The sequence below is a fragment of the Magnolia sinica genome, chromosome 15 (genome assembly GCF_029962835.1).
Source record: "Magnolia sinica isolate HGM2019 chromosome 15, MsV1, whole genome shotgun sequence".
NCBI lineage: Eukaryota > Viridiplantae > Streptophyta > Magnoliopsida > Magnoliales > Magnoliaceae > Magnolia > Magnolia sinica.
Window position 1 is genome coordinate 72,961,106 of NC_080587.1, and position 27,543 is coordinate 72,988,648.

At 40.0% G+C, this 27,543-nt stretch overlaps 1 protein-coding gene across 3 annotated transcripts; it reads left to right on the forward strand.

The window, feature by feature from the left end:
- Positions 1 to 642: 642 nt before the first annotated feature.
- Positions 643 to 25,803, forward strand: LOC131227716 (F-box/LRR-repeat protein 15-like). 3 transcript variants are annotated; one of them, XM_058223519.1, is made up of 17 exons: positions 643 to 1,224; positions 9,569 to 9,830; positions 9,922 to 10,054; positions 11,164 to 11,263; positions 11,347 to 11,544; positions 11,645 to 11,915; positions 12,005 to 12,103; positions 12,209 to 12,309; positions 12,386 to 12,485; positions 12,586 to 12,756; positions 14,390 to 14,542; positions 17,737 to 17,897; positions 17,978 to 18,176; positions 19,075 to 19,541; positions 19,652 to 19,715; positions 25,290 to 25,376; positions 25,459 to 25,803. In XM_058223519.1, exons 1-17 carry the CDS (start codon positions 875 to 877, stop codon positions 25,534 to 25,536), a joined length of 2,994 nt encoding a protein of 997 aa, XP_058079502.1. In that variant the 5' UTR covers positions 643 to 874; the 3' UTR covers positions 25,537 to 25,803. The 3 variants fall into 3 exon arrangements, with proteins under 3 accessions (XP_058079502.1, XP_058079503.1, XP_058079504.1); XM_058223520.1 differs by having other exon boundaries at positions 644 to 1,224; positions 12,209 to 12,297; XM_058223521.1 differs by lacking the exons at positions 11,164 to 11,263; positions 11,347 to 11,544; positions 11,645 to 11,915 and having other exon boundaries at positions 644 to 1,224; positions 11,976 to 12,103.
- The last annotated feature ends 1,740 nt before the right edge of the window (positions 25,804 to 27,543 follow it).

Below are 27,543 nucleotides of genomic sequence, written 5' to 3' on the forward strand. Positions count from 1 at the left end.
CCCCTCGCGCGAATCACTTCACCCCTTGCAGTCTCTCTCATCAACCTCTGCCTGAGCTGCCTCCACCAAAGACCGGAACCGTAAACCACACCGGACTAACGTAACGCGTAAAACATCCAATCTCTTCAGGCCCAATACATTTTATCTGAAAATCCACTCCGTCCATCATGTGATAACCATTATTTTCACCGTACATATAAGATATTTTAGATTAAGAACTCCTATAGCCCACACCAATAGAACAGTGTAAAATTGCTAAAAAAATATCTAATTCCAAAGGTTATAGCCTACCTGAGTTAATTTTCAATTAATGTTATAATTTTGACTTTATAGTAGTGAATTAGATCTGATTAACGGATTTGATGAAATTTACGCCCCATGGCAGCCTAACACACAAAGCTACGGTTGACATCCTATCTCCATTGTTCCATGTGATGTGGTCCATTGGACTGACGGATATAGTTAATTTATTAAATAAATAAGTAATATACAGTATATAAGATGATAGACGGGATGGATTTTACATATAAAACATGGTAGGTCCCACAGACTTGTGCACGTTCACACATTACTTAGAACAGGCGGCGTACACGATTCCAGTCCCACCAGCAACCCAGCCGTATAAGTACGTTCTTCCATCCTGCATTCGACGCGTGATCTAACCAGAGATACCAGAGAGAGGGAGAGAGGGAGAGATTTCAGTACGTCGCGTTGCACAATTCCTTTCTTCCGAACGTTTTAGGGTTTCCGGCATTTTAAAGGGGAGGAGGAGCTCTCGATCCAGCCTTTGGAAAGCTCGCGCCTTTCACTCTTCTGCTAGGGTTAGGGTTCCGATCCCGCTCCATCGCATGAGATATTGGCCGTACGATCTGGTATGGCCGACGGAAGCGAGAGGAGGATGGGGAATGCCGAGTCGGATGGGCTCCAGTTAGGGTTTTCTCGGTGGAGGGACGGCCCGGGCGGACGATCGGACGGTTTGGAGACGGATATTGCGGCGAGGGAACATGATGAGGGGGAGCGGTCAGGGTGGGAGCAGACGATCGGGCGCTCCAGCTACTTTGAGCGGTATGGGTCAGTGGCGGGCCATAGGGAAGGGCTGCCGGAGGTTCTGGCAGAGATCGGATGCGGTTCGGACGGAGAAGAGATGGCTTGTCTGGGGTCTAAGAGAGTCGATTGCGATTGGGATTTCACGCACAAGAGGGCGAAAGTTCTTTTCCATTCTGAGTGAGTTCTTTTCTTTTCCCCTGCTGAAAGAATGAGCTTTCCCCCCCTCTCCTAGCTTGTAATTCAGTCAAAATTGTATCTTTCCCCGTTTGTTTTTGTTTCGAAATACGCATTGGATGGTTTATCATAGGATTGCTCGAGTTGGGTTTCACATTGTTCATGCCTTGGGCATTTTTGTCTAGATTTTTGTTGGAAATTATGTTTTGAGTAGCCATCCGATGCTTGCTTCCGTGGTATAGAACATCGGAAGCGATTGTGTGAACACATGGCACACACCGTCCGGTGATGATCATTATGCTGGCAAATTTTTTTGCGATCGGTTTTTTCATATACCATCTTGAAATGCAAATTGGATAACTGCCAATCATCGTTGGAAGGTGGAAAACATGTTGGCATCAATTCTTTGTGAACACTATGGATCACAATTGAGCCCTAAAACTTTAAGTGATGCTGGTTTTTGAAAAATGCTGGTTTTCTGTACTTTTATGGTTGTTGGCAAGAATCGATCCATTTTGTGGAGAATGGCCCTTCTTGCTACTTGGTGGAGTGTTTGGGAGGAAAGAAACGGTAGATGTTTTCGTGATACTTCCAATTCCTCTGATTGGGTGCTTTCTAGAGCTAAAGTGTTAATTTTTGAATGGGCCACCCATGTTGAATCCATGAAGGAGTGCGATCTCCTGTTTCTTGGTTTTTAGCCTTTGGCTGCTATCTCAGCAGTCTTGGCTGCTGTTTTTGGTTTTCGTATCTTTTCCTTTCTTTTTAATGAAAAATCGTTATCTTTCAAAAAAAAAAAAAAAAAAAAAAAGTAAAATCTGCTCGTAAGCCTAGCCATGTCTGAGTGGTCATAGATAGAGGTTACTGGTTAAAGATAGAGGTTACATCTAGTTAAAATGGGGTTATAGCCTGCAAATATGGTTAAAAAATAGAGATTGGAATCCGGGTGGTGTGGTGAGTTGCAATGGATCCTTTCATTTGGAAGAATTTGAAGTTCCCATTAAGGGTGTGGTTAAGAATTGGTTGCGGTGATGGAATCCTCTTTTTGGAAGATCTATGGATTGGAGAATCTTCATCAGCTTGGAAACTTCCAAGGCTTTAAAGGTACAAACTAGGGGGGCTGATCAGTCATTTAAGTCGTGTTTAGACCCACGTAGAGATGCTGAGATTCAGACTAATGAGAATAAGAATTACTATATGAAGATTTTACCTCTGGAAAAAATTACACTTATAATTAAGAAAACTCTTATCTGCAAAAAAGAAGAAAGAAAAAAATCCACCGGCTTCTCAAAGAGAGCCTTTTGATACAAGCGGTAGCAGATTTGGTGTGTGGGTGTGGGGAAGCGTCCGTTTGAAAAGGTTAGCAAGTATAAACAGCCTCGAAGCGGGAGCAAGAGTGTGAAGCATGGTTTGAAGTTGGACCAGCATTTAGGTAGATGGTTCATGCTATAGAATCCCAGACTGTACCCTAACACTTGACCCCTAGTGAATCTCAGCACTGGCTTACTTCTAAATACAACTGTATAACTCCCTTTTTTGTTCTAATCTAAACAGCTTCTTAAAAAAGTACCTCAACCGAGTTTCAAGAAATAGCATTACCGTAGCACATCAATGTAGCAATACCATAGTCTGCATACTGCAGTGATATGGTAGTAGGCACCATAGCCGCACTGTAGCATGTCTCTATTTTTTTGCAAAATTGGGTAATGGGTTACCCATCATTCATGTGATTGGGTAAGGCCTACCCTTGGCCCATTGCATGGGATGCACTTATCTCCCAGGCTGCATCACTTTACCCTCCCTTGTTGAGTGTTTTTCTTCTCTCCCTCCCTCTCTCTCTCTCTCTCTCTCTTAAATAATGTGCAACAATGTTTTATTAAAGTTAAAAGTAAGAAAGATAAAGCTACAAAATCATGATGATGAGGTATCATCACTAGGTAAAAACGCTTGAACAATTGGCCCAAGAAATTAACCTCCTCCTAGCCCTGCAAAACATTTTACATTCTCGTTCCAAGTTGTTAAACATTCTATTATTTCATTCTTTCTAGATTGCCACTATTGCCAACATCACCTCCGTAACAATGAACCCCGTTTATCTTGAGGATCTGCTCCAGTCTTTCCATGAATGCCCGATCAACTCAGTTATCACCCGCTCACATTTAGCTTTAAAAAATAAATAAATTCCTATTGCACTGGCTAGATTTTTTTGAAGGAGTGGCCCACGAACTAACTGTCATTTTGGCCCTGTGAAGCACTTTACCTGCTGACTCCGACTTGTTAAACATTCTATTATTTTGTTCTTTCTCAATTGCCACACTCTTGCATCGTGGACAACCTCCATAACAATCAACTTCCTTTATCTTTACTACCCTGCTCCACCTGTCAATCAATGCTCGGACTCAGTCATCATCCTATCCATCCCACATATAACTTGAGAAACCCCACTGCATTTCCATCATATATGCACAATGGTTAAATAGTTGGACCGTTGTTTCCTCATTTCTTAAGCATGCAATAAAATCATTCACTACGATCATTTCTCTGCCCCTCACATGATTTAACAGTAACACCTTATCTTTTCCAACAAGCATTCAAATGCAAGAACTCTTGGAGGTTCCTATATGACCAAAGATTTGTTGTCAACGCTGCAACAACTCTTGCTTCTTTCTGCCAAAATGAGTTACAGGGTGATTTTGCTGAAAAACTGTCCGCTAATACAGAGGCTTCATCTCTTTTTGTCTCGCATGATCAGGTTTGGTGTCACCCTTTCCAACTCTAACAAGATTTCCATGAGTTTAGCTGTCTCCCCGTCCCTCAAGTCCATGCTTACTTTGCTGCCTGAGGTTTTGTAACATTGACTGAGCTTAATTTATTTTACAGGTGTCATCCTTTACAATCTAGTGAATTCTTGATATAACAGCTTTTCCCTACACGGCATATTCTTCCAAAATTTTATACATTCACCCTTCCAAAAACTATAAACCGTCCATTTGGAGAAATGATTCTCAACTGTAAAAAAACTGCTTTTCGTGGCCTTGATGTGCTTGTTCTTCACTTTATTTGCAAGCATTCACTTTATTTCGTAGACTATCATATTCTTCCATGTATATCCACAAACATTTACTTTTAAGAGCTAAATTCACGAACTTCAAATCTTTAACCCTCCACTTCTCTGTTTTTGAGACTTACAGACCTTCTCCCATTCCACTAGCTGAAATTTGTGCTTATTTTCTAAACCTTGCCTGAGGAAATCTCTTTGTAGTCTTTCCAACCATCAAATCTAGTTCACCAGCTGCTGAAATAAGGACATGAAGTGGTATATTAGAGGGTCATTTTATGAGCAATGCGGCCCCCTATAGTTGGTATCTACTCTTCCTTGCGTCTTGCTTTCAATCCTTTTAATAACAAGATGCTATATGTGTTTATTTAGCTACTCTATGCAGTGGAAGAAATTCTCTTTTCACTCTTTAAAATCAGAATGTTTGTGGAAAAAAAATATGTTGATGTTCGTAGGTTGAACATGCATGAGCATGATATGTGCATAGCCAACCGGCTGACCCCAATTAGTTGGGAAAATTCTTCGATGATGATGATGTGTGCGTGCTGACCTACAGATTGGCCACACTTTCATTTTTTAATTTTTTTGGAAAAGAATTATTTGTAAAATAATTAAAAACAACACTTAAAAAAAATAGATAGATGCAATGAGTAATAACATATTTCTATTCAATATCTGAGCACTATTATTTTCAAAAGGAATTAGTTCATTTAAAAACAAAGTTTAATGAAAAATAAATTCTATTAAAAAGTTAAAGAAAGAGAGAAATTCTTATTGGCTGCTATATTGTAGATATGTAATGTGGATACCCTTACATATTTGTTTTTTTTTTTTTTTTTTGAGAGATTACATATTTGTATTGCTAAAAATATTGATCACTTGAAAATTTTAATTCTTCATCATCATCATCATCATCAGCCTTATCCCAATTAATTTGGATCAGATACATGAATCGTACTCCACCATTCTACTCATTTGAGTGTATGATGCAGGTCCATGGCCCACCATAGGGGCGAACATGTGTTGATTTTGGATTGTATTTGTATGTTGCTAGATTTAGGGCCTACATATCAAGAACTGCAATTTACTATTTGTGGAAGATATGGACGCTGATATAAAGATGTGATTGAAGATTTTGATGATTATTTCCTAGATTTGCTTTTAATATTATTAGGCTTGTTGCTATAGTAGGTAGATTAGATTGATTTGAAATCAATTTAATAGTTGGGGGTTTTACAATAAAGATTTGTAGGGATTGTCTTTAGGGTCTGCTGGGGTTAGGAGGTAGTCATTCCAAATTTTCTAGTTAGTGAGTTTTCTCCAGTGTTTTAAGAGAAGAAGGTTGATATCAATAAAGCTATTTCTCATTCTCTACTCAAATATTCTTGTGGGTGTACTCTTGTCCAATTCTTTGTGATCCAGATTTTGAGATCTCATTGACTAACTAGATTGCACCAACATATTTAATTTAATTAAATAATTATAAAAATGCTGAACTCCCGTTAGTTGGATGAGGCTTTGATGTTGATGAAAATAATTATGAAAAGACAATTTTAAACACGATATTGATTATTATTTCTAGCACTCTTATTGTCTTCCCTTGCTCTAAATGTTAAGAGGAAGGCGGCTTGACATCGGATGTAAATCCTTTTTTGATGGAAATAAATATGGATCCATATTTAACTAGTGTAATATTTAGAGTGGTGGAGTATCCCAGTTGGTGGAGCATTGGCTAAGGGGGGTATTGTAATGTAAAGGACTGCCCTAATATTCTAAATGAGGTGAAAGCGCCTATCAGGGATGTGCTGAGTTTTGATGTTGCATGTAGAGAGGAGCGGTGTGCTACAGTGGCATCAAGGATGATGATGATGCCATGTGACGAGTTTATTGGATATGCGTAAAAGTTAATTTACTAATTTGTTACTAAGCACTTGTATTAGTGACCACAAACATACAGGAAAAATTGATAGGTGAGTGGTAGCCTAAGTATGAAATTAATTGCCCAACACTACAACTGTTGATGGTCCATGTACTAGCTTGAAGTCATAGCCACACGAGTGAAACTAAAGCACGTTGGTTCTCATCAATATGAAGAAAAGAAACATGCTAGGATACACAAAGCTCCAAAAGCTTATCTTATGCGATTGCATCATGAAGTTGCCATTGAGGTAGCAGTGGGTAGCAAAGGTAATGAGCAAGGCGTGACCACCTTTGGAATTGATGGCCATCATAGGGATGCTATTGATGAGGAGGTCAAGTGCCCACTTTTCTGGTGGGTTAAGTGGCTCACTTGAACGAGGTAGATCGACACCTTGATCCTAGGATGGTAGCAACTACAACATAGATGGTCATTGATATAGATAAAGTTGGGGCTAAAGCAATGGTGACCACCCGAGCAAGAGAAGGACCCCTCAAGATAACTTGTTTGACACGTTGATGAGGAGTAGGAACCCCATGGGCCCAAAATGTGGGGGGTGAGGCATAAATGTTGCATGGCACATCATTTGCATGCACTTGAGCGATTTAAAGAATGCTAATTAGACTTCATCCCCATATGGCAATGGAGATGATGGTATTGATGATGATGTTCATAGGTAGAGTTCGAGTTAGAAGCCTCTTAATTCATTCACTATGGAGAGGCAATTTGCTGACACCATTGAGGACCCTTACCATGGTGCTCACCCCACAATTGCATGTCCATGAGCTAGAGAGCTGAACGTTGGAGTTGTGCCCTAGAAAATTGGGGACCAATGCGATCCTCATCCACTGGCCATGTGGACGTGATAGTTATGATTTTAGTTGTAGATCATGATGACCAAGGATCCTAGATGGGCAGAATGCTCTGCCATAATTAAAACGTGGAAGTACCTTAAACTACATGAATATATATATATATATCTTTGGGAAATTGAGATTGCGCATTATGGCGAGGTCTATGGATGTTTGTACCCTGTATACCATGACCATCTAACAGGTTTTAAGGATAGTCGCGTGGTTTATTATCATCACATGATGATGGATATGGTCATTTTGTGTGAGGGGACTAACGTGAGTCAGGATGGAAAGTCTTCGTCATTGGGCGTGACTTCGAGTTGGTATGCCTTGGCCTTACTCGTGTGGGTGCTGTGAGGGTGCCACGGATACGTGATCCTGGTTTGAACCTTTGGGCACTTGCATTGGTGGATCGAAGGTGAAGTCACTAGTCTGGGGGCTCATTGGCTTGGACCATGATAGACTTAAGGGTGTATTGGAATCTAATTAATCCTTAAAAGTTGAGGATGTGAGCCAAGGTTTTGATTCTATGTGCATTGGCTTGCTTTACAAGGTCAATGTGTGGGTGCGGCTCAATGCATTTATCAAGGTTTGTTGATCTTGCATGGGCCAACAATGGATCCACAGGTTTCCTAGGGACTTGTTTATGGCCTAGATTTGAAAGATTAAAGGTTCATTAAGTGGTTTTTCTACTAGGCCCTACACCTAAAAGGTTTTAAAAGGCTTCATGAGTGTTTTTAACTGTTACTTTTGTTTTGACTGTTAAAAGTGCTTTGGTCTCACTTGATGATGAAATGATGGTCCACCACATGTTCGGCACATGAAATCAAGGGTGGGGATTTTTTTTTTTTTTTTTTTAAAGGTATCAAAGACAAGGATCTTTAGGGGTAATCACTAAATCTGGAATTTTGAAATAACCTTAAAATTCTGCTGCATTTCACAAAAATCCTACAACCAAGTCACTATTTGTCATGTTGCAAGAGTCTCCACTTCAATACTGCGTCATGGATATGGGTCCACTTCGTTTGGCTACGAGTTGAGGATTTCAACAACAATGACAGCCATTCGCTGTCATCCGGTTATGGTTACAGTCACGAGTATGCCGATAGATACAGGCATAGGTATGGCTCTGGTAGATGTATCAAGGATACATCTATGGATGTAAAGGTGCCTAGCCAAACCACAGCTGCAACTACAACTAGCGCCACTGGGAGCAAAAGTGATAGTTATGGTAATGACTCGGTATCCACTGATGCGTATACTGGTGCACATTGCTGAGGATGATTACTGTCAATATGTTAGAGATTCATGACATGGAATCATTATATCATGAGTTGGCACATTATAGTAGTTCTGGAGCATCAGCATTATAATTGCCTTGGTATAGATAGGGGAGACAGCTTTGGTATAGATAGGGATGGCAACTTCAATCCGCCTTGCAACTGTATTTAGATTTAAGGCTGAAGTATATTTTTGGTTCTTTTTAGTGTTTGGTTGTATTTATTTAATAATTTTATGACGTTTGAATGATATAAACTCTGCTTTTGGATATGATAGCATAGATTTTGTTCCCTACACAATGGAAAACTCATCATCATTCATCATTGCCATGCCTTGTCCCAACTATTTACGGATCGGCTATTCTTATCATGATTGCTTGGCAAAGCTCAATGACTGGCAACCTGCCTGACATGCACATTTTTTTTTGGTAATGTTTTGAGTTCTAAGTGTGTAATCATGTGTCTTTTAACATCTCCTGAAGTTCCACTAAAAAATCCACAATTTCCTAAAGCTTCCCAATATTTCCCTTGGATCAAGATACATTATGTGATACATGCGACATTTTTCTTATGTTTCCACGATATTTCCATATCCCAAGGGTGCGATACCCGATATTTCGAACAACAAGTATTATACACATACCCACATGCACATGCGTGCATGTACACGCATGTTGCTGTTACCATTTAGCAATTTAGTGCTTGATTTATATACTTACATGCACACACCCATACATGAGCTTGCGGATCACCCACCCATATGCACTCACTTGTGCGTGTGATTGCAATGCCCCCACTCACATGCACACACACAAGTAATGAACTTTTTTTTTTTTTTTTCAAAAGGATAACTAAAAGTATGTTTTACATACTTACTAATGAACCCATGGCAACACGTACGCATGCTCAAACTCATTAAGTAATGAATCCATTGGAGTGCATGCTCACACACAAATTTATTAAGCTTGGTGTGCATGTGCTCACAACACAAACACGAAACTTGATAGGTATGATCTAAAGGATTCATTTGTTATTAAGTTGTGTGAATATAAGTAACAAATGAATCAATTAGAGGAGCACACACATATGTACTGTATGTACTTGAGGTTGAGAGCACATGTAAAGTTGGCGCTTAGATTAAGAACTTTGTTGAACACTTATCTTAATGCTTTCACACGATATATATATGTATTTTTTGTTTCTTTCTAGGGCACTATCAATTGCTTTTGCTTTTTTGCAGGGCATGCCATTATGCTGTTATGGCTTCAGGTGCTGATGCTTCCACTTCTGCTGTCGATGGACACAATAGTATTTCTCAGGGTTCGTCTGTTCCATCTGAAAATGAGATGGTCCTCAACCTTAGCTCAGTATCAAATGATGTTGGTGGCAGAAACCCTACTGATGCCAATGGTGGAGAGGACGATGATGGAGATGGCTCGAATATTTCGAAAATTGAAGATCTAGAGGTCAGGATGGATCTGACAGATGATTTGTTGCACATGGTAAGAACATGCTCATCTCATAAAGGATGTTATTGTTATTTGGCTCTTTATGCTGTATTTGGCTTGTTGATTTATATCAATTTAATTGCAGGTTTTCTCGTTCTTGGTCCAAATAGATCTTTGTCGAGCTGCGAGGGTCTGTAGACAATGGCGAGCAGCTAGTGCACATGAAGATTTTTGGAGGTGTTTGAATTTTGAAAATCGGAATATCTCCTCATTTCAGTGTATGTCTTCTACTTCTACCTCCCTCTTGTTTAAGATAATTCACTCCAAAGAACTTCTTTATTAATTGAAAGCTAAATATATTAAAAGAAAAGAAGTTACAGGGTCAGTTCTAACAATGGCACTCTAAAACAAACTGCATATGTGGGGTGTGGCACTGGATAGTACAGTGTTAAACAACCACGTTGTACCTGAAGCTTATGAGTTTTTCATCCAGGAGGCCTTCCTCCATGCCAAAAAGAAAGATATGCTGCATTCCATCTAGGAAAAAATTACTTAGGGCTACCACAGGGAGATTTTTAAAATTTTTTTTTTGAAAGAGGAAATTATATTAACAGAAAAAGAAACAAACAGGACACAGAAACCAAGGAACAAAACAGGAAAGAGAAAAGAAAGCCCGACAACACTCCTACAAAAGAATTCCTGAACTCTGAAACCCCAACCAAAGGACCTTAAAGAGCCCATTCCTTAATACAATTAGTCACCATACAAAGGGTCCCCCATGGAAGAAGAATTATCCCCAAAGAAGCGGCTATTCCTTTAAAGTCAAAGGGACCAACACTCAGCCAGGAAAGCAAGTTTCCATCTCTTCTTTCCCTGATTTCCCGCACCTCCAACTTCCCAAGATCGAAGGTGGTCATGAATGCGATATGGCACAACCCACCACAGAGGGAGATAGCTCCTTCTAACCACTCAATAACTTTCGGAATATCATTCAATCCTTAGCATGCCTTGGAATTTGGCCAACCATTTTCCACAATGCTATGAACTTGGCTTCTGTTGTTCATTTGCTGCCAACAGGTCTGGTAAAAGCAAAACATTTGTCCCTCTTCATAGAAGAACCCTTTCCCTCTCCTTGAGCGAACCCCCCTCTAATTCTCTGATATCTGAGCCAGTGAGTCCCTGCTAGACATCATTGGAAAACCCATTGAGTCCATGCAAGTTGTCATTGCCTGACACTCCCCTCACATGCCTCCTCAATAATCCCCTCCTAATCACGTACAAACATCTGCATATGCCTTAAAGGGAATGCAAAGCATTTTTTGAAACCTAAATCTTTGGAGATCCTTTTGCTGGATCGAAAATGTTTACTAGTTCGTTGCTTCTGCAGTTGCAGAGATGTGCCACCGGTACCCGAATGCTACTGAGGTAAATATTTTGGGTGCTCCTGCTGTTGACGTGCTTGCTACGGAAGCATTGTCATCTCTAAGGTAACTGCATTTTTTAAAAAAATCTCATCTCCGTCCAAGTAATTTTCCTTTAAATGTTGCTTATATAGCTGCTTGATCTCCAGGAATATTGAGACCTTAATCTTGGGTAAAGGGCAGTTGGGCGATGCTTTTTTCCATTCCTTAGCCGATTGTCGAGCATTGAACTTTTTGAGTATTAGTGATGCATCTCTTGGTAGTGGTGTTCAGGAGATACCTATGAACCATGACAGGTTGCGTCATCTTCATATTATAAGGTGCCGTGTGCTTCGTATCTCAGTCAGGTAAAAACCTTGTTATGTTCGGATGCCTGAATTATGCCTGGTATTGTTGCAACTTTTATGCATACTGCCAAGTTCTGTGCTGAACTACAGTAATTTGCAGGTGCCCAGAACTTGAAACTTTGTCGCTAAAGCGCAGTAACATGACACATGCAATCCTTAATTGTCCCCTATTACATGTGTTGGATATAGCTGCCTGCCACAAGCTCTCAGACAATGGAATTCGCTCAGCAGCAACATCCTGCCCTCTACTGGCATCGTTAGATGTGTCCAATTGTTCATGTGTCAGTGATGAAACACTACGTGAAATAGCCCTTTCTTGTCTCTATCTTCGTGTTCTTGATGCATCATACTGTCCTAACATCTCGCTTGAGGTCAGTCCTATCTATTTTTGATCTTTCATTGTTGTACTGATTCATTTGCTTGGTCTTCAGCTTACATGGTTACGTTACTCTGCTGGAAGTCTGTAAGACTGCCAATGTTGACAGATCTAAAGCTTCATACGTGTGAGGGTATAACTTCGGCTTCAATGGCTGCTATATCCCATTGTTCTATGCTGGAGGTCTGAACTTGCTTTTTGCACCTCAAAATTTGCCTCTTTCTATGTTTTCTTTTTTCAGCTTTCTGCAAGTTTTCATTTTGTTGAGAATCATGAGACTGATTGCAGGAGTTAGTGCTCGATTGCTGTGGCTTATTGACTTCGGTCTCCTTGGATCTCCCACGCTTGCAAAACATCAGTCTTGTACATTGCCGCAAGTATCGCTCATTGTACCTGTCTTTCATCATCCAGTTACATCTTATGAACAATTGCTGAATTATGATAGCATGCTTCTTCTTTCTGTAGATTCGTTGATTTAAATTTGCGAAGTCCTATGCTTTCATCTATAACCATTTCTAATTGCCCTGCACTCCACCGCATCAACATCACATCAAACTCGCTTCGGGTCTGTCTTTCTTCAAATGAGTCAGTCTTCCTTGTTATTTCACTTCTATATTCTATAAATAATGGAAAAACTAAAGGAGAATTTTTTGTTTGTCATGCAGAAATTGGTGCTGCAAAAGCAGGAAAGTTTGGTAACTGTGTTATTGCAATGCATTAGCTTGGAAGAAGTGGACCTTACTGAGTGTGAATCTTTGACGAATTCCATTTGTGAAGTTTTTAGTGATGGTGGAGGTTGTCCGATGCTTAGGTCATTGGTTCTCGACAACTGCGATGTATGAATCTTTTTCTTTTACGGTGTTGTGTTTGTTTTATCATGTGCTATTTTCTGGTTACCATTGAAATTCAAATATACTTTGCAGAATATACTCCCCCTCTCCCCTCCCTCATCTGGAGAAACTTAAGTACTGGTTGTATATATCTGCACTTTTGATCATGTATATCTTCCTCTAAGTTCATTTATGTTTATTTTCCCATAGATGTCAGTGCTTTTGAAGCATCCATGTTTATATTTGAAGTTGAGGGATAGGGTAGATGTGGCAAAGCCCTTGGGGTGAATGGCTAAACTTTGAAAAGTGTGCTGATGCTTGTGTCAAAGATTGTTCAAAAGGCACCTTTATGGGGTTAGATGCGTAAGAGGGTTGTTGCCTGGAGTTTCAGAAGTGGGTTTTGAGTGACATTTACTCACTGTCCCACTTAGAACTTCCTCGGTCAACTCTTTTTGGTCTGTCCCCAAGTATTAATACAAATCTTTGATTTTATAAAATTTTGGCCTAGGTGATTAGCTAATTGTCTACTTTTGGCCTCGTTGTCCGAGCAACTAGTTATTGAGGGACATTTCAATCATATTTTCAATGGTTTTTTGGTGTAAATTCGGTGCCTTGGAAGCTGTTGCCCTGTCTTTCTGAGAGCGTATAGATTCTATACTTCTTAGAAGCCCATTTCTCCTTTTGCTAGGTTGGAAGTTGGGAGACAGGCACTCACTATGGTCTCCTTATTATATCCTCTTAGTTCATCTCTCTTTTAGGTGTTAGTCAGAGTTTTGTAGCCTTCCAAGACAAAGTCAGCTGCTTGCATATATGTGTGTTTGTGCAAGTCGTGCTTAAGTTGCTAATTAGGTTCGATGGCCCACCATTCTTGCAATCCGTTGCGATTTTTTTTGAACATTCTTGCAATCCTTTGCAATCAATCTGCATAGTTTTAAATCTGTGAATTAGTTTCTGTTCATATCCGGTATCCAGGGTTTCTAAATGCTCTTATCTGTGATGGTTTATTTATTTAAGATTTGAAAGTGAATATTTCGGAATTCTTTCAAGTCTCCTTTTTTTTTTTTTTGCCAAAATGGAGGCTTTATGGAGATACAATGTGTTTATGCAACCACATGGCATTCACTCTTTGTTGAATTGGTCCAAGAAGAAGTGGAAATTGCATGTTGTCTTGTAGAAAGAGAAGACTCGTGGTAAATGTTGTTGCCTATGATACTTGGATCCTTTGAAATACTAGAATACCTGAGTTGGATACTTGGATGCTTCAGTATGGGTGAAGGATTAGGAATCTCCCCCGGAGGCATAAACTCTACATGCACTGGGACATTGAGCTTCAAAACGACTAGGCATTGAGATTGAAGTGTACCATTTGGGCTACAGACACAGCTTGCTATGTTGCTAGAGAAACATTTTAACATGATTATATTGTTAGGGAAATATTGCTTAGTGTCTCTGATTCAAATGGGAGGAAGTGTTGCTTTCTGACGGTGTTTAGATTGTTCTGCCATCTGATTTTGTTACCTGTTAAATCCTATCATTTGTTAATATGCATTTTTTTTTGGTTAATTCAATGAATTATTGTTTTTTAATATGTGCAAACTGGAGTTGCTTTTCCTAACTGAGAGTGGCCATCTTTGTTCAGAGTTTGATGATGGTGGGATTCCATAGCACTTCTTTGGTCAGTCTCTCACTCGTTGGTTGTCGTGCAATGACCTCTCTTGAACTTGCATGTCCTAATCTTGAGCAAGTTCATTTGGATGGTTGTGATCATCTTGAAAGAGCCTCCTTTTGCCCTGTAAGTGGATTAACTTCATGCTTTTCTATCTACTGTAAGATATATCATTAATTTAACGATGATTATGTTGTTTACAGCAAACTCTTTGTGAGTGCTGGTGTAATTGGTCTATGCAAAAAGGACCCATCTGCAATATTAATAAATTCCGTTTTGAGTTCAAAAAAAAATTAATTTTAACTCAAATGGGAATTTATCTCATTGCAAATGTGCCCTTAGACCAATTACACCAACTCCTTGTAAACACACTTGATGACTAGTTAACAAGATTGAGTTCCCAATGCAGACTATAAATTTTGAAAACAAAATACAACTTTCTATGCCATTCAAAAGGCATGCATGCATGTCAAACTTTTGGTTCTTTTTCCATGCATTCCTGAAGCCATGCATTATGAGTCTCTTTTCCCATCCCATATATATGTAAGTTTTCTATTTGTTTCAAAGAATAACATTTTCCCCGTCCTAATTTACTTGCATAATTTACATGTATTTTCTATTCACTTGTTTCTATAATTCAAAAGGGGAAAAAAAGTCCAAACAAATCTATTCTTCATTGGCTGTGCCATCATCATCATCCTCATCACCAATGAGGTCAACATTATCAACATCATCTTCATCTTCAGAATTTGATGTTGAAATAAACTCATCTTCCTCATCTGCTTCTATCATTTTTGCTTTTTTCCTTCGCCTTGCTTCGAATAGCAAGTTTTCTAGGAACCGCAAAATATTTGTTGCAAAATTCATTATAATATAAGACTATTAGTTTATAATTATAAGCCTACAAGACTAAACAATACGAATACAAGTCATACGAAGTTGCCCATCTGGTCTTGATGTGGATCCGCCTACACCTTGCACATCCTCCAAGCCTTCAACAAAGCATTCACCCATGTCCATCTAGGTGTTGTTATCTGTAGGAAGTGCAGGATCTTCTTTCTCCCTGATCCATTCATCATTAGATTTCATATCTGATAAGCGTATAGGATCAAACCCTTGGTCATTTCTCTCTTTGCATAACAGACTTCGAGCTAGAGATTATAGTTTACGAAGACGGGTGCATTCAATCTCTGTTGCTCAAGTCTAATTCCTCTTCTTTGAATGTATCTGCAAGCCCATGAATGTAATAATATAAGGCTATTGTTCACTACAGTCTACATGGTGAATTCATAAGTTGATTAATGAATTCAATAATGTCTCACTTGCTCAAAAGTGCTCCAGTAACACTATATGTCAAACTTAAAATACGAATAGTCAACTTCTGCAATTCTGGACACTAATCTTCATAACTCTCCCACCATAGACCTAAAACACAATCATATATAATTTATATAAACAATAGGCACACAATCAAACTTGAAGCAAAATAATTGCAAGTAAAATTACTGGTTGCTTTGTTGTTCTAGTTAATTTTTCTGTCTCTCTTTCAAATAAATCATAGGGCTTTTTTGAACTTATCCATTTGCTCATCAATGATGACCCTTTGCCTTGGATAAGGGACCATTCTTTCAATACAATCATATAGCCCGGTTTTAATCTCCAAGTCTGGATGAAAATTGTCATCATACTAAAATCTAGGATTTAAGAAACAAGCTGCTGCATGTAAGGGCCTATTCAACTAAAGATTCCGCTGTTGCTATATAATTTTTCATATAGCCGAATATTGCTTCTTCACCCACATTTTTTCATATAGCCGAATGGACACTCATCTCCATTCTCTCCCAAGTTTTTTGCTGTAGCATCTTTCGCTCGATCCATCGCTTCATAAATATATCCTATAGCTGGCCTCTCGTCTAAATCAACTAGTTGTAGCACCTTGACCAATGGGCGATGGATCTTCAAGTAAAACTTGATAAATGACCAAAAATTTACATCGACCAAAACTATGTCTTGAACATGCTTCCCCTTTGCGGTCTTGGAGAAGCTGAAAAAAAATTGAAATATTCTATTTTTCTTTTCCGAAAAATCCATATTTTTACCAATATATGAAAGAAATGAAATAGAGAGGAATAACTAAATATTTTACATGTATTCTTACCTATTGCAAAAGATATGCTTTTCTAATGAGGGTGGGGCCTAAATACACTTTAAAACAGAAATTCCTAATGCAAAAAAGAAAAAAAGAAGAACTTTTTTTTTTTTTTTTTTTGATATTTTGACCGGGCATTTCCGGTTTTGCGAGTGCATTATCGAATTTTACGATTCATGTTTTAATTGTACGATCCATATCTGAATCATACGATTCACTTCAAATTATGATTCGACCATACGATTGATACGAATCGTACGATAATGACAACACTGGTGGTGAGCCATCAACCATACATGTACATGAATTGAAGTTGTCCAAATTGTAAGCCCCATCTTGATGAAGCGTAGCCCAAAATCACACTGATCAAACAATCATAACCATTTGATACCAGACATTGGGTTTGGACTATTGTAAGATTTTTTCCTTCCAATGAGATGGTCCCCAATTGAATGGTAAGTGTGATTTTCTGCCTGTGCTCCGTCCACACTGGGCCATTGGCATGGATGGCCTGGATTGACATTCTTGTATGTATGACACATGTTCGGTACGTGAGCCACTAGTGTTGGTTGGGATGCAGATAAGAATGGGATCTTACCTCCGTTTTTATCCAGTTGATATTTGGGGCATGAAAAGTGTGGAAATGGAATTCTGCTTGGTCTGGTTTCCATTTTCCAAGAGCTCCAGATCATAGTAGGACGGTTCTACTCAAGAAAGCATGTCAGTCCAATTCGGGGACATATTCTACTTGGCCCTGAAACATCCAGATCAATCCAATCAGTAGTATGCAATTTCAAGTCTACTACCTGGGACAGCAAAATAAGACCATCACACCATGTGACCTGTGGGGCATGCATAAGAATTTTCCCTTTTGTATTGTGATGATGGATCTTCCCACGAAGACCCCTCCATCGTTGCCAGTGTATTGAATATGCTTTTTTTATTTTTTATTTTTTTATTTTATAAATTTAGTGTATTGAATATGCTGTTAATTTCATATATTGGAAATTGTTGGAAAAATTGCACCATCTGCATGTGTATTTCAAAATACCAACAATTGCGAGTTTAGAATGCCACTAAGTCCAATACTTTTGAATGCTGCTTTAGACAATGTTAATGCATTGGGGATCTTACGTGGCTCATTCTAAACTGAAGAAGCTTTTTTGTGTAGGTCGGTCTTCGGTCACTTAATCTGGGGATATGCCCCAAGTTGAGTAGCCTGCAGATTGTAGCGCCACAAATGTCATGTCTGGAGCTGAAGGGTTGTGGTGTTTTGTCCCAAGCATCCATCATATGTCCTTGCCTGACATCTCTGGATGCTTCCTTTTGCAGGTGATATTTTCAACTCCTGTATTTCACATCATTTTCTTCATTTCTTGTACCCAGGCTGACAATTATGTTTGCTTATACAGCCAGCTTACGGATGATTGCTTGGCTGCCACAACTGCTTCATGCCCATATATCGAGTCACTAATTTTGATGTCATGCCCGTCTATTGGCCCTGATGGGCTCTCCTCTTTGCGTCGGCTTCCAAATTTGACCTACCTTGATTTATCATACACTTTCTTGATGAACTTGCAGCCTGTTTTTGAATCTTGTTTGCAGTTAAAGGTAAGTCTCCGGACACTGTTACTTGTGCACCACCACCACTGCCACCATTTGAAAATCTCTATTTTTCCCACATATATGCATTTTTTTTTTTTTTTCAATATGTATAATTTATTTTTTGTGAAAGGCATCAAGTCTAACTTGTGAAGGGAATATTTCAACTTATGAGTTGTCCTGTATCTTTGCCCCACCATTATCCTAAAATCTATGCTTCATATATTTTTCCAGCAATTATTATTTAACTGTGACTTTGAACAGTACTCGTGAATATTTTTTTGTCGGATTTTTTAAAACCTGATTATACTTATATGAGTTGTAAGCAATCCTTGCTGCAGTCTTATCCTAAGAATTTGGGGTCCACCAAACCTGATCCTTTCCTTGCTCGATGCCCATATCTTGAGAATATCTTGAGAATTTGGGAAGTCCAGTGAGTCCATTAAAGCCCTGTTGGGGGTCAAGGAAATGGGAACATGAGTTTGATAAATCCATGAACTTTGTCATTCATGGATTTGGATTTGGCAAATTCGGAAGTCCACTGTTTGGGAACTAAATGACAAATCCATGAATTTGGAGAGCATTGGTTGCAAAGAAATTACCTTTTTGGTTTATAAAAGGTCTCTCATTTTGAGGATTTGCCAAGTGTTTAGTTATTGTGGGGACCTGGATTTGCGCCAAACCATGGATTTATGGAGGTCTATATTGGCAAATCCTCCCAACAGAAAAAAGGGGGAGCTTTGAAATCCGCTGATGTTACAAATCCCTACTCCAAATCCATCACCCTAAACAGCCCCTAGAAGAAGTCTTCACATGCGCTTCACTGAACTGTCACAGTGCTATGTTCGCATGTACCTCTGGATGTGTACTATTTGAATTATGAGTCTCTGACCATGTCTTTTGACAGGTTTTGAAATTGCAGGCGTGCAAGTACCTCTCTAACTCTTCTTTGGATTCCCTTTATAAAGAAGGTGCACTCCCGGCACTCTGTGAGTTGGATTTATCATATGGGACCATCTGCCAGTCTGCCATAGAGGAGCTTCTTACTTGCTGCACACATCTCACTCATGTGAGCTTGAATGGCTGCATTAACATGCACGACCTCAATTGGTGTTCAAGTCGTGCAACTTTTTCTGAGTCATCAAGCGACAACATTTCACCTGGGTGCATGTCTTTACCAAATGACCACGACTTGATTGAGCATCCTGACCGTTTGCTTCAGAACCTCAACTGTGTCGGGTGCCAGAACATTAAAAAAGTAGTGATTCCTCCAATGGCTCGCTGTTTCCATCTGTCTTCGTTAAACCTCTCTTTGTCTGCTAATTTGAAGGAAGTGGATCTCGCCTGCTTTAATCTCAGCTTTCTCAATTTGAGGTTTGTGTTCTCCTTTGAGTTATACTCTTTAGTTTTGTTTTGCTTGTGGTTTTTTCCCCATTGTTTCATGTTTTCTGATGTCTGCTGACTCTCCCCCACCTTTTCCTAAGCAATTGTTGCTCCTTGGAGATCTTAAAGCTCGATTGTCCTAGATTGACCAGCCTCTCCCTTCAGGTAAGAAATCTGCTGTCAAGTTTCTGGATATTGTTTTACAGATTGGAGGAAGATACTGTAGTTGGATTGGAGTGCTTGGATTTTTTTCTCCCCATGGAATGGCTGCTATTTGTTCACATGTCGAACTATAACTTTGAATTGCTCTATGTTTTTTTTTATAAAAATAAAAATAAAAAAAAATTATTTTTAACATTGACAATTTTATTGATTAAAGGCCAGAGCCTAAAGTATACAGCCAACCAAGAACAGAAAAGACAAACACAACAATTACAATTCTATCCAGATAATAGAAAACCAATCAACCACAATAATCCTTGCTTCGATTGCCCATTCCGTAACCAGCTCCTTGGCCATTTTGCAAACTTCCAAGGAAGATTTTCCAATTTCGAAACTCGAAAGCAGCGACTATTACTTTCCAGCCACAGAACCTATATTCCACAGGGAGACAGAGACGCCATACTTTCTTAACCCCCACCCCCCCCCCCCCCCCCTGAAAAATACTTCAATGGAGCCTGGCATTACCTGATGGAACCCAAGCTTACCAATGAACTCCATCCAGATCTTCGTCGCAAACTTGCAATGAATGAGAAGGTGATTCACCGATTCTTCAACTTTGTAACACTGAAGACATACATTTGGAAGAATCATCTCTCTTGCATAAGTTGTCGACCATAAGCACCTTGTTCCTTCCCACTAACCATGCGGTGGAACTCCATATCTCCAAACATATGTTGTATGGCTAACCTCAAGACATTTGACCCACCTTTGAATCTTTGGTAGGCATATTTAACTGAAAAATGTCCCGACTCCACCTCATCGAATCACTTTGCGAGATCATTGGGCGAACCTTACTTAACAAGTCCAATAATCTCAGAAGCTCCTCCACCTCATCCTCATATAAATTCCTCCTGTAAGGAGGAGCCCATACAACGGAGTCGCCGTGGATCGAAAAACATCTTGCCACCACTATATTCATCTCTTGGGCAGTACCTGCTAACCAGGGGAACCTCTCCCTCAAATTTTGATCCCCTAACCAAATATTTTCCCAAATCTAATTTCCTCCCCATTACCCAATGAAAAACCCACTCCTTATCCAAGATTTTTATCTTTTAAAGAGGCCATCTCTTTCTAAAGAGATGAGGCCTTAATCCACCTTGAATCTTCTTGTATACCATACTTTCTACTTACAACTTCTCACCATAAGCTACCCTCCTCAACCCCAAATCTCCGCACCCCCCTTGACCCCATGGCTTACCCACATTCTCCCATTTCATGAGATGAAACTTATGTTTATCTTCTGCCCTCCTCCATAAGAAATCTCTCCTAATTCTTTTGAGCCTATCTGCCATCGCCTTCAGGCATTTGAACAAGGACATATAGTAGACTGGTAAGTTGGACATTGCCGCTTTAATTAATGCTAGCCTCCTGCCCAATGACAAGTGTCTATTCTTCCTACCAGATAACCCTAACAAATCTTTCAATTACTTTTATCCCACATGTACTTAGGTGGCTTTCCTATGGACAAAGGAAGCCCGAGATAAATTGTCGGAAATGAACCTTCTTTACAACCGAATGTCTTGGCAAACAAACCCACCTCTTCCCTCGACAAATCTACTCCCATGATTTCACTTTTACCCAAGTTCACCTTCAAACCTGATACAAGTTCAAAACATACAATAATCATATGAAGGTTATCCACCTCAGATACATCCGCATCACACATGAGCAACATATCATCTGCATATTGTAGGTGTGATACTTGGAAGTGAGAGTTACCATCTTTAAAGCCTTTAATTAAATCGACCTCCATGCCTATATTAAACAACCCACCGAAAGCCTCCACCACCACCACAAATAAGGGGACAATGGATTGCCTTGCTGCAAGCCTCTCAAAGCATGAAAGAAGCCATTTGGGGACCCATTTACTAAAACAGAGAATTTTGCTGTTTTAACACAAATCTGAATCCCCAATTGCCATTTTGATCCACATCCCAAATGACCCAACACATAATCTAGGTGCGCCCAATCCTGATCATACACTTTTTCAATGTCCAATTTGCATACCACCCCTTTCCTTCCTTTCATGTTGTATGCATCAATGACCTCATTGGCTATCAATGCATTATCCACAATCTAACAACCCTCTGCAAATGCCTCTTGAGATTTGGAAATCACTTCAACTAGCACTGAGCGAAACCTTGAAGCCAAAATCTTCACCAAAATCTTACAAGGACCTTCCAAAATGCTAATTGGTCTATAGTCCTTCAAACTCTCCAACTTTCTTCTTCTTCTTCTTCTTCTTTTTTTTAAATTTTTTTTAAATTTTTTTTTTTAAGGCATTGCAAGGAAGAATTTGGTGTTCTTGTCACCAACCTTAAGCCAAAGTGCCCTTTGACTGTTGCACCCTTTTATTTCATCCTCCCTTAGCCTTTTGTTAAGCTTTGCCCTGTGAATTTCCCTCCATGCCCTTTCTTCATTCGCCAATTCCTCTTCCTCTTCTTTTCATCAAGCCTCTGAATCTCTTGCAAGATCTCCAAATATTCCTCTTCTCGTGTTATTCTGCAGTATGTTTAATTTTGCAATATGTTTAAGGAGCTTTGCTAAGCCCACGCGTGTGCAATAAAGCTTGCGATACACCACATGTGCTAGCATGACATGATAGGTCCAAGATCCAATATATCCATCAGAAGGTCACCACTTTATAATCCAATAATCAAGTTGATCCATTGATTCGGTGGACTACAGTTTGCAAAACAAACGTATTGAAGTTTTCTTGCCCATCCACCTGTTTCCAATATTAGGGCCCACTTTGTGATTGGATTTTCTTTTTGGGAAAACATGTCCAAAGCATGACAAACCTAATGGATGGATTGAATCTCACATACGTGCCATGCTGGGACATTTGTGGGATCTACATGAGCTTTGCTACACAGGCATGTGCGCTTAGCAAAGCTCTGTTTTAGTCATGTACTATTGCACAAATCTTTTGATGTCTTTCCAAAATTCTGACAACAGATCTCTATCAGTCAGAAATTGCTGACCAGAAAAGCATGGTTTGGGGTCTCAGTTATAAAAACTCCATATCATAAGATGAAATAATGAGGCAATTCATGCTATAGAAGATATTTAAGAGGCAATTTCACTGTACAGGTGGCCAGTCATCAGGTGGTGTTATCCAACCATGAACATGCCCTGGTCCGAAAATCAGGCTGTTCCTCTTGGGTTTGCCACTCGTGTATGTCATGCACACACTGTTGGTCTTTCTAACGATTTGCTTTTGTCATGTGTAAGTGGCTCACCTGATGAGTGGACCTGCCTGATTTTTGGGCTAGGGAATGATCATAGCTGTGTCCGTCTGATGAATGCCTTGTATCACACACAACCATGTATGTAGAGCTGTCAGTAGGCACCTGGACCTGTAGGTACTCGCTGCAACCCATCCCATTTTAAACAGATTGCATCCCTTTCTTTGGACCCGTTAAGAAATCGGGACTGGTTCAGGTCTCACCTTTCTCGACCTGGTTAAAATCAAGTATAGTCTTGGGTCAAGTCCCTAAAGTTGGACCTGGCTAAATCGCGTAGGGGTGGGTTAAATCAGGTCCAGTTAGTTTTGATAGTACCATTAAATATGTGTTGATTATACTAGCAAAAAAGGAGGTTTCCTAAGCCACACGCATGTAAGAGAGCCCATCTATATCTGTTTACACAGAATACGTGTCAGAGTGGCACTTGTGTGTCTAATATACCCACCAGGTGGGCCCAACTATGTAAATGCATTTATTTGACCCAAACCCCACTCAAAACCTAGATCCAAAACCCAATGGTTACCTGATGGGTACCTGAACCCAATCAGATCCAGGTCCTCAGGAATGAAACCCGAATCTGTTTAGGCCAGGTATGAGTACTATAGGACCCATCCTGAACATGACCCGTTGACAGCCCTAATTATATATTTGCTGTGAATCATCTCTGCAATCTCTCCTTTAAGTGAACTTCAAAAAAAGAAAGGTAAAAAAGAGGCAGCGACTATATTAAAGAGCACAAAGGCTCACAAAACTAAAGTACAACTGGCCAAGATTGACCAGTCACTTTGGTCTATATCATTAGAACATGACACCCATCCAATTACATCCATTCTAATCCTCTTATTTACGGACACTTCTGACCTGCTTTTGTTATGAAAATGCCTACAAGTTCTTTCAAACACACACAGACACACACACAAAACCTCAATCATCCTTGGCATGACCTACGGCATAAAAAAACCCCAGAAATTTCTCCCACAAGTTACGAGTGAAAGAGCAGTGGATGAAAAGATGGTCCACTGATTCCGCTCCCCTCATGCACATAACACAGCCATTCGGGATTACATGCAATCTTTTATTCAAATTATCTATAGTAAGAATCTGGTTTCTTCCCACCAACCTTGCCAATGCCTCCACCTTGGGAGGAGCATGGAAGGACCAAACAAAGGAAATGATGCCTTTACTTTCATCCAAAGGGGCATGGCTTAACAGCTTGTGGAACGAGTGAGCCAGACTTATCACGAGACCAAATAAAGGAATCCGTTCCACCCAAAGATGGCTTGAAGCAGGGAAGTCGCTCCTGAAGATGATCCAACTCCTCTGCCTCATCGTCCAATAAGCTCCTCAGGCCTGGAGGAAACCGCACTTATATCCCCTCCAATAATCAAGAAGCACTGATCAATAGTCATGTCCCACACTTATATGCTTCAGGGACTTTTCAAACTCGGAAGCGGTTATAGCCAGCAAGGCTAAGCGGCTATTGATCGAATGGGCTGTTTATGTAGTGGGTCTAAAGGATGTTGATTTTCTTTTTCTTAGAGTCTAGTAGTTGATATCCTCCTTGGATCTCTCTCTCTCTCTCTCTCTCTCTCTCTCTGTCTCTCTCTCCATATATATATATATATATATATATATATATATATATAGTGACTTTTCAAAATAAAAATAAAAATAGTCATGTCCCGATCTGTGGAAATACTAGCTAATCTTGGAATGACTTCAGACAACCTGCTTTCCCCTATCCACACATCCTCCCAAAATTTAATCCTTTTACCTTCATTGCACGAGAATTGGACACCTTCCATGAATTTGTTTGTCAATCTTGGGAATCCCTTCCACAAACCAGGAGCCTTGTAGAAGGAGCTTTTCACACACACCGACCCCCCTCCAAAGTGCTGTATTTAGTAGCTATAACCTCTCGCTAAAGCCTCCCTTCCTCGTATTCAAATCTCCACAACTATTTCCCCAACAGGGCAGTTTGTCACCCCCAGCTTCCTAATCACTGCTCTGCCTTCCTCGTAAGGTCTACAAATTTCATTCCATTTCTACAGATGATCTCCCCCCCCCCCCCCAATGACAAAGAAATTTCTGTCCAGAATCGAAGCCGGGCATTTGAATAGTGACATGTAGTAGACCAGGCATTTGAGTAGTGAACATGTAGTGGACTGGGCATTTGAGTACTGAACATGCTTAATTAACAAGGATTCATTGAAAGCTATGTCCATTCTTTTGCTCTCTCTGATTTTGCTCCTACACCTTGCATCTGCAGTCTTGCAATATTGCAGAAGAAGAAGTTGAAGCGGCTATATCACACTGCAGCATGCTGGAAACCCTCGATATCCGATTATGCCCGAAGGTAAGATAGCTAACCCCCTTCTCCTTGTGTTGTACAAGACATTTAAAATCTGTTCTGTTGAATTTTCTTCTCTTTCGAGCAGGTTTATGGTGCAGGCATGGGGAGGCTGCGGACGGTATGCCCCAGTTTGAAGCGCATCTTCAGTAGCCTGTCAGCTTAATTAATTGTAGGTGGAATATGGCTGCTCGATTAGCGGGCCGCCCTTGCAGGTCAGGTTATTTTGTGTTGTTTCCGTTACGGGTATTTACCTTATTGCCGCATGCTGGAATCAGGTTATTGACTTTGTTCGGTAATGCCTGTGTTGTAAATAGCGGTTTTTCCTTCGTTATGTTGTGGGCGCTCTTGAGAGGTGCAGTACATCTGCTTCAGCTGTTTGTAAACGATGATTATATTATACTAATTTTATTTATATATTTATTATTATGCAGCTTTTGTAGGACTGCAGGTATCTGTTCTCTTTGTGGGGCCCGCTTTTCTTTTTGTAGGGCAAAAAGAGAGCTACAGGTGGGTTTTAGAAAACACCAGCATTTCAATTCATGGCGGGCTGAGCACATCTCCAACTGTTAGAATTTCTTTTCCTTATCATTTTTCCCTTTTTTCTTTTCCTGGTTTTATTTATTTTTCTAGAATTAGAAGAGCTTTCTTAAGCCACACGTGCAATAAAGCTCATGGACATCTTACACATGTGCTAGCATGGCACACATACGTTCGAGACGCAATCCATCCATCAGAATGGCACCACTACATTTATGCCCTAGCCCAAGAATCAGGTTGATATACTGGTCAGGTGGCCCACAGTTTGCAGAACAAATGTACGGCTCAGAAAAACTTGGATGAAGTTTTATAACCCATCTACCCTTGGCATTTATAATATTCTTAGTGTCTTTTTAGTGCTTTTGCATTCGGTTTTGTTTTGGAATGTAAACCAATTGCCCCCACGTGCCAATGTTAAACGTGTGGATTGAATCCCAGGTGTTCAATCCGTGCATGTGCCTTCGCCCAGAGATCAGGGTAGGCCCGTCATCAGGTGGGCCGCATGCGTATTGGAAAATTGGCAGTTCTGAGATTGACAGGTTCAGATTCAGTGTACAAAGTGGCCGATTGGATGACTGGGCAATCCTGGTTTGTAGGCCACGGCACATAACAATCATGGCCCACCTTACTCAAGGCCCGGCCTCAACACAAAAAATAGGCAGCTTTGCAGGCGTTCCTGGCCATAAGATGTGGGTTGCATCAGTGTGAATATTACAAGATCCTAGCCATCGAATCATTGACATTTTTATGGACTTTATGCTTTCTCATCCGTCAATTTTTGACCACTGATCAAAGGGTGAGCGACACCTCAAGTCCGAGACACGATGACATAGTTTGAGATTAAGATGGGCCATCAATAAGAGCCGCTTGATTCCCTTGGCAACTATTTTGGGTTAAAATGATTGATCGGACGTTTCAAATGGCCCTCGGCCTAAAGTTGTGTTTGAATTTTGTTCAATAGGCTTTTTTGACCCGATCTATTGCCACATTTCATGGTACCCTTAGCTGAAAAAGCCCCTACATTGGAAGAATCTGAACCCTTGAATTGGTGACCAGCACCAATTCACTCCGAGGAACATTCAACATCCAATGTCGTCTCTCCCTCTATATTTTCCGGGCGAAATGGATGGATGGCGTGGATAAAACACGTATATGATGGTGGGGCTCACAGATTTTTGGAGGGGTCATTACCCAATCTGAGACCCCTTTATTAGGCCATCATAGGCATCCGATCTACGACTCAATAAAAAATGAGCGCCATTTAAAATCAAATTGGATTGTCTGATTGTTGTGATTTTTGCATGGTTGCCGAAGAAATGTGTTTTGGACGGTTCAGATGGATGGATGGATGGAATTGTCTAAGTGCCCCCATGCAACGCTAAAACTGAGACTACCGGAGCATTTCTCACCCCCTTAAAAATTCCATCACTCGAACACGGATTGCATGCTGAGTAAAATTTTGTAATTGAAGCATATATTCAAAGTTCAAGTTGACCACATAACAGGAAACGGTGGGAATAATGATTTCCACCGTTGAAACCTTCCTATCGCCCACGGTGATGTTTATTTGTCAAGGATGAAGGGACAACACAAATATCAGCTTGATCCAAAACTTGTGGCTCCCAAGAAGGTT

Coding starts and splice junctions, on each gene's coding strand:
- LOC131227716 (XM_058223519.1), top strand. CDS start 875: ATGGCCGACGGAAGCGAGAGGAGGATGGGGAATGCCGAGTCGGATGGG. Junction 19,542..19,651: donor CTCAGCTTTCTCAATTTGAG/GTTTGTGTTCTC, acceptor CCTTTTCCTAAG/CAATTGTTGCTCCTTGGAGA. Junction 25,377..25,458: donor ATATCCGATTATGCCCGAAG/GTAAGATAGCTA, acceptor TCTTTCGAGCAG/GTTTATGGTGCAGGCATGGG.